The 7,837-nt window shown below is 49.0% G+C and overlaps 1 gene segment (V, D, J or C); it reads left to right on the top strand.

Moving 5' to 3' along the window:
• Positions 1–6,576, top strand: part of LOC105546113 — a 24,698-nt gene extending 18,122 nt beyond the window's left edge. Inside the window, 1 exon segment of the V gene segment in view lies at positions 6,155–6,576. Within this exon segment, the coding sequence occupies positions 6,155–6,576 (422 nt within the window).
• Positions 6,577–7,837: the final 1,261 nt, after the last annotated feature.

Here is a 7,837-nt window from a genome sequence, read left to right as displayed (position 1 = left end):
TGTTTGCTGGTGCTGCTGCTAACCAGGGTCCAGGGCTCAGATTAGGGACAGTGATCTAGAGAATGCTGCTTTGTTTTCTCAGGGCCAGACTTCAGAGACAGCCCTTAGCCACAGCATTGTCAGACTGCCTCAGAAGAATCCGAAAGTCCTTGATTTCTGGAACAGGCTGCCCTGGAAACAGAGTCATCATAGGCCAGGGCAAGCGGGGACAAAATCCAGCTGAGTCTGTCTCAGGCACATGCACTAATAAAGATCTCTGTTTTTCCTTATTGTTTATTGACCACCTATTATGTATGAAACAGTGGTAAATATAACTTTTGCTGAATTGCTGCCTTTAACATGTTTTGGATTCTTTATTTTTCCTGGAAAATTTTCATTATTCACTGTCTTTTTGAACAGCCCCTAGCTGTCCTTCAACCTGACTCCATAGCTAACCCATTTTCCATGATGCCCACTCTGATGGCACATGTGGGTAAATAGATTTTCCTAAAATACCCTTTTGGGGTGCTGACACCTTTAAAAGTTATATATGTACAGGTCTACACATCCCACAGACCAAGACTGCTTCTGGGAGTGAGAAATCACAGTAATAATGAATAGGATGAGAGAAGCAATGTCTAGGAATCAGACCATGCATATGTGAATACAGACAGTGACTGGAGAGCTGCAGAGACCAGCGGGGTTCTGAGGTCCCTGAGCCATGGGAAAGTGCGTGTCCTGGTACCAGCGTCGGATGTTGTGTGGCTGCCCTGTGGTTCCTACACGGCTGCTCAGTAAGGACCCTTCAATCAAAGAAATCCAGGCCTGGGAGCTGGGCCCTGTGCTCGCTGATGGGCACTTGGCCGCTGTGTCCCCTCTGGCCTGGCAGAGATCCCTGAGCAGGGACCTGTGTATGGTCTCAACAGGTGCTTCCTCCCAGGGCCTTGCAAAACGAAAAGCAAACCTTCCTCCTGCTCAGTCTGCAGAGTGAACTGAGCTGCATCCCCAGAGCTCAGGGAGGGGCTGGGCAGTCCCTGGGTGGAAACACATTTGCATGAGCAGCCCCTCCTCTGCAGAGGGTGGGAAGAAAAGGAGGCCTGGGGCAGCCCAGTCCCACTGCGGGGAAAGAGGCTGTGTCCACCATGGCCTGGACTCCTCTCCTCCTCCTGCTCCTCTCTCACTGCACAGGTAGGAACAGGTTTCAGAGATCAGGGTCAGCACCTCAGCCTGATTGTGACTCTTCTGGCAAAGATCCCTGATCAACTTGACCCTGGTTTCTGCCTTAGCACCCATTAATGTCTGTGTTTGCAGGTTCCCTCTCCCAGCCTATGCTGACTCAGCCGGCCTCCCTCTCAGCATCTCCTGGAGCATCAGCCAGTCTCACATGCACCTTCAGTGGTGGCATCAATGTTGCTGGCTACTACATACACTGGTACCAGCAGAAGCCAGGGAGTCCTCCCCGGTATCTTCTGAGGTACAAATCAGACTCAGATAAGCACCAGGGCTCTGGAGTCCCCAGTCGCTTCTCTGGATCCAAAGATGCTTCGGCCAACACAGGGATTTTACGCATCTCTGGGCTCCAGTCTGAGGATGAGGCTGACTATTACTGTGCCATTTGGCACAGCAGCGGTTCTCACAGTGACACACACAGATGGGGAAGTGGGACAAAATCTCACCCTGCTCTGGGTCTTGCTCTGTAACAATTTTTAAATTTTAAAATAACTGGCCTAGGCACAAACTACATTTGGATGTACTTTCTAGTTGTTAAAGGCTCTTCTGTCAATTTCCCATCCATTTTTCTGATGTCTCAGTAAAACAAAAACAGAACAAAAGGAAACCACCTGATGACCCTGAAGCGTTGGCTGCGTGTCCATGTGTGCTGACACCAGTGCCTGTGGAGCTGGACTTTTGTTTTGAAAGAAGCAAAATGAGGCTTTCCTAGCTCACATCATGCTCAGAGCCTGGGGACATGGTAGCAGGTGAACAGTCCCCTGCAGCATGGACTCTGCTCTTCCAGTGTACAAGCAGAGACCTCCCCTTCCATCCCCAGTAGTCTGTTCTCAGGGCTGTCTGAGGCTCACTGTGTCCCAGGAACAAGCCACTCAAATATGAAATGCTGCCTGAGGATGCAGGTCAGGGAGGAATTCCAGATACAGAGCTGACCTGGCTCAGTCCTGGGCACCTGCATTTCAGTGGAAATGTCAGGAGATGGGGTTAGGTCTGAGGCTAACTGCAGACCTGGGGCCAGTAAAGTTCTGTGTAGGACATAAGAGAGTCAAGGGGAGGCTCCGCCATGGCTGAGACAAGGCTGAGGCTGCTCCTTGGCCATGGGGGAGGTAGGTCCCAGGGATGTGACTTTCCTGCAGCTCATCCCACTCAGGACCACGGCGACTGCTGAGCGTGGGTTTCCTGATCGCTCAGGGCCTGACTGTGTTCTCTTCTCCTCTCTTACACCATTGCAGCTTCTCACTGAATCAGGGTCTAGTGGTGAGTCTGTGGAACATCCTGGTACAGAAACTGCCCAATATTTGCTTCAAGTGACTCATTCCTGAGAAACTCTGTGGAGTCCCCATCTCAAGGTCTCCTTTTTCTGCATGGGGAGCAGCAGAAAAAGGGCATTGGGCATTCTCATGGAAATAGCTACGGAGGCCTCCCAGAGACAGCCCCTAAGTTTATGACCGCGGACAGCAGTGATGGTGATTCAGGGGTCCCAGCCTGATTCTCCTGCCCTGGGTTTATTCACACAGCCTCCTCGACCACCTCTGGGCTCCAGTCTGAGGACCCGTCTGGTTATCAGTGTCACACAGCTGCACCCTGACTCTATGTTACCAAGGGTTCCTGTCCCATGGAGAAGTGAGAGAAGATCTGCCCTACTCATCCTCTCTGCCCGTCCCTCCTTTATCCCTGCCTGTGACCAACACCAGTTCATGCCAAGGCTTCTGCTGTCGGTTATGTTACTGAAAGTGGAGCAACAGTTCAGTGACAATAACTCCTTTTCTTACTGATCTCCCCAATGGACAGAGAATCAGTTTGTTTCAAGAAGCAAAATAAGCTGCCCACACATGGTGGGTGGGGATGAGGTGGAAATGACAAGAAAGAATCCAGCCTGGCTGGGCACGGCGGCTCATGTCTGTAATCCCATCACCTTGGGAGGCCAAGGCGGGTGGATCACCTGAGGTCAGGAGTTCAAGAGCACCCTGTGGAACATGGTGAAACCTCATTTCTACTAAAAATACAAAAATTAGTAGGGTGTGGTGGCTGGCCCCTATAATCCCAGCTACTCAAAAGACTGAGGCAGGAGAATCACTTGAACATGGAAGGCGGAGGTTGCGGTAAGTCAAGATCATGACACTGCATTCCAGCCTGGGCAACAGAGAGAGACTCCTTCTCAAATAGATAGATAGATAGATAGATAAAAATAAAAATAGAAAGAAAAGAAAAAGAAAGAATCCAGCCAGTGAGACCTAGAAATCTAGGACCCTTCAACCTGGTCCCACAGGTGTCCCCTCCTTCTGGTGCAGGTATGCTGGCCATTGCCTGAGCTCTGAAACTCTGGGAGCGATGACATAAAAGGAGAATCCAGCCTGTGGGACCCACAGATGTGAGACAGGAAGTCTGATGCTTAAGAAAACATTGGCTCAGCATTCTGAAAGCTCTAGATATGGCTTGGCCTAGAGCTGGTGTAGAAAAGAAGCAAGAGAGATGCTCAGCCTTGGGTGGGCCAGGCCTAGCTGTCCTGTCAAGGGGCTGAGCTCTTTGCAACATGGATATCCTGCAGTGACATCCTTGGGGAGGCTGTGATAACAGAATGATGCCAAAATGCTAATGGAAGTGAGCAGGGGATGGTTTATGGGGAAATGAGGAGATGGGTGTGGGGTCAGATGTGGTAAGGAGGGTGCAGCCTGAAGAGGAGACTGTCCATTGTAACTCATAGGAGGAGGAGGCCTGGAGCCTAGAGCAGTGACAAAAGGAGGACCTGGAATGACCTGGGCCATCAAGACACACAGGGACTGGGGGTCTCTGTCTCTGAGGGCTCCTGAGGAGGATCACATTAAAAAAAATCCATAGTCAGTGTCCTCAGTCCAGAGCTCACTGTCCCAGCAGTTGCCCCTTCCTCCCGGAACCTCTGGGTGTCCGGGTTCCTTAGCTGTGCACCTGTTCTTCTCTCTGTCTTCAGCCTAAGAGCTGATGGGGCATCCATCAGGAAGCACATCCGTGGGCAGGGAAGGGGCCGTGGGCTGCCTTGTCCAGTATGTGAGACAGTGCTCAGCCTCAGTGACCCCCTGTTCATTAAAGTGGGAGGAAAGGAAAACAAAATTCACTGTGACCATCTGTGCATCACTAAAGAAAAAGCAATGAGAAGAAAACAGGAAGCGAAGCCCAGATCTAATAGTTCGTTTCTACTTGGAAATAAATAAAACTTAATATATCTGATGTGTTATGTAAACACAACAAACACATTTTTAAAACCATAAAAATTATGTAAGGGAACATGGCTTACACAAAAAGGAACATTTAAAATAACAACACCCTTGAAATGCGATCCCAAAGCACAGCATACCTTTTATTTCAGTTCCATATATGGACTCGTTTTATTTAAATGTCAGTATTAGGTTTCACTATTGCATTGTTTAAATGGAGCATTTAAAATCTTACTGTATTGCAACTTATATTAACATAACCATCCTGCTGTTTTTCTGTATCCCCTTAAAATTCCCTAAACAAATATTTATTACGATCCCAGAGTGTATCATGCCAGAACTCATGCAGTCACAGACATCACCTGTTTCATTTTTCATTTTGATCAACAGAATTATGTTTTTTGTTAAGCTTGTTGTTTTCAGTTTATTAGATTCTAGATGTCATTACAGATCAAAGATGAACAACTTCTATCATCTTTAAGCCACCCCCACCACACTCACTACTGAATTTGAACTACAATTTTCCCCTAGAAATCCAGATTGGAGGCTCGATAGGAAGAACTGCTACATATCAGGCTCACCTGAGGACAGACGCTGGTTAAACCAAGTTGAAGTTTTAATTCCTCCCATCTTCAAAGACTGAGCATCTTCGCACTTTTTGCTCGTAAGTGAAACACTCCAGAGTCATTTGCCAGGATCTGCTGCAGATGAGTATTCAGTGCTTTGAGTACAGACTCCTAGGCAAGATCCCTGGTCACAGTATCCAGATGACTATGACTGCAAATCTGGGGAAGTAGAGAGAGAACAAAGATTTACCAGAAACACCCTCTGGGAATGTCTCCCCAGGGCATCCGAGAGGGAAGAGCTCCCTTTCTCCTCAGCGCTGCAGGATCCACAGAGGAAGCAGAGCTCTGGCCACCAGGAAGGAGCCACATGAGAGGAGAGGACCCGGTGTCCTACACAGGTGAGGAAGTGAGTCCATGGGGCCGGTGCCTGCTCTGGGCTTGATCCTGACAAAAGAGTACTCTGTGTAGACATGACCTGAGTCCTCTACAACGTACAGCCAAAGATCCACGGACAGATTCACTCCTGAGGAGTCCAGTAGAGCGTGAATACCGCCATGAGGTCACAGCAAGGAGACACAAGCGCCACCTTACTGGGCCTGGACCTGAGAGAGGGGGCAGTGGACAGAACAGAGGGAAGGCAGTGGTGTAAATGAGAGGCTCTGGTCACCTTATCATAGAATACTTTACCTTGGTCTGGACACCAGGGGGCGCTTGAGAACCATTCCTGAGAAGGTGGGTTGCTAAGAGTAGTACCAGCCACCAGTTTTACCTGTTGTCCTCTGCTCAGGGCTCACAACTGTGTTCTCCCCACCCTCTGGGACCACACAGCTCCACCCCTGCCACCCTCTGACATCCCATCCTCAAGCCAAGGAACCTGACGCAGGGCTCAGGGCGGGGTCACAAACCTGGGGGGTCTGATTTGCATGGATGGACCTCCCCCTCTCAGAGTATGAAGAGAGGGAGAGATTTGGGGGAAGCTCAGCTTCAACTGTGGGTACAGAAGGCAGGACTCAGGACAATCTCCAGCATGGCGTGGTTCCCTCTTGTCCTCACCCTCCTCACTCACTGTGCAGGTGACAGGATTCGGACCAGGAGAGGGGCCCTGAGAAGCCCACGGGGCCCTGCTGTCTCCTCTTTTCTCCTTTCATCTCCTGTCAATCACCACGTCTGTGTCTCTCTCACTTCCAGGGTCCTGGGCCCAGTCTGTGCTGACTCAGCCACCCTCAGCGTCTGGGGCCCCTGGGCAGAGTGTCACCATCTCTTGCTCTGGAAGCAGCTCCAACATCAGAGGTAATGGTGTACACTGGTACCAGCAGCTCTCAGGAACAGCCCCCAAACTCCTCATCTATAATAATAATCAGCGGCCCTCAGGGGTCCCTGACAGATTCTCTGGCTCCAAGTCTGGTACCTCAGCCTCCCTGACCATCACTGGTCTCCGGTCTGAGGATGAGGCCCATTATTACTGCGAAGCATGGGATAACAGCCTGAGTGCTCACACGGTGCTCCAGGCCCAGGGGGAACTGAGACAAGAACCTCCTTCCTCCTCTGCCAGGAGGGTGAGCCCCCGGCAGCTGCTGCTCAGGTCTGGCCTGTGGCTTCTGCTGCTATAGCTTCTCTCATGGGTCCAGGGGCATCCAGGGCCCTGCCTGAGAGTGGATGCTCCTCCTCCCCTTCATTCCTCAGAGTCATGAGCAGGGTGTCCAGGAAACAGAACATTGTGCTCCCTGCAACTTGGGACACAGGGTGTCTGCACTGAAGTCCTGGGCTGAGGTGGCAGGTCTAGCTGTGTCATCACAGACCCACCTCTGATGGGAAACCTGTGTCTCCATCATCCTCCTTTTCCCATTTCCATGAGTTTCCAGAGCGGTGTCTTCCTCCCCCTGCTCCTCAGTGTGAATCCCTATGCTTCCTTTCTCTCCAGCCTATTCTAAGTAAACTTTTCCCATATAGGAATAATGCACATCTAATAAACCACTCATATTTATAATAGGAAATTAGACAAATTTTAACATTTTTCTGGTCCCTTGAAAACATCACTACTCCCAGGAGCTATACAACCTGTGACCAACCCCAGTGGCTCCTCATGACCCTTGACCTCTCCCTCCCTCCCTCCCCCAGTGCCCTCCTGGGCAGCCACAGATCTACCTCTGTCACTACTGTTTCACTACTGTTCCAAAAAATTCCTATTTTCTGGAATGTATCAGTGGTATCAAACATTATCTTCCCATTGGTTGAGGCTTCTTTCACTCTGCACACTTCTTTTGAGATAATACCTGTTGTCACTGAATTGTACCCATCCCATAGAGGGCTCATTACTATCTTTGAGGGTCCTTAGGCCATTTTTTTCTGATTTTTATTCATGTATTTCTTTTAATGTTTGAATTTACTGTTCATCAAAATCAAACTCTATGGGTGATGATCACCTAAAGTGACAGGACAGTCTGTGAAGGCTTGTCGGGATTCTTGCTTCTTCACTTCTTCACTTGGTTCTCTCTATAGTAGAAGAGGTTCTCATCTTTTTTTTATTTATTTCTTTACTTCTTTATCTGTGTTTTTAAGAGTTTTAGTGATTTCCCTTTTTTAATTATTTTTAAAATTTGTTGTTTTATTTTAGTAGGTTTTTGGGGAACAAGTGTTGTTTGGTTCCATATGTAAGTTCTTTAGTGGTGATTCTTGAGATGTGGTGCACTCATCACCCAAGCAGTGTACACTCCATCCAATGAGTAGTCTTTTATCCCTCACCTCCCTCCTATCCTTTTCCCTAAGTCCCCAAAGTCCACTGTATCATTGTTATGCCTTTGGATTCTCATAGCTTATCTCCCACTTATGAGTGAGAACACACCATGTTTTGTTTTCCATTCCTGAGTTACT

This window comes from Mandrillus leucophaeus, unplaced genomic scaffold (genome assembly GCF_000951045.1).
Source record: "Mandrillus leucophaeus isolate KB7577 unplaced genomic scaffold, Mleu.le_1.0 Scaffold349, whole genome shotgun sequence".
Lineage (NCBI taxonomy): Eukaryota > Metazoa > Chordata > Mammalia > Primates > Cercopithecidae > Mandrillus > Mandrillus leucophaeus.
The sequence above is the reverse complement of the archived record's forward strand: the minus strand, read 5'-3'. Positions and strand labels throughout refer to the sequence as shown.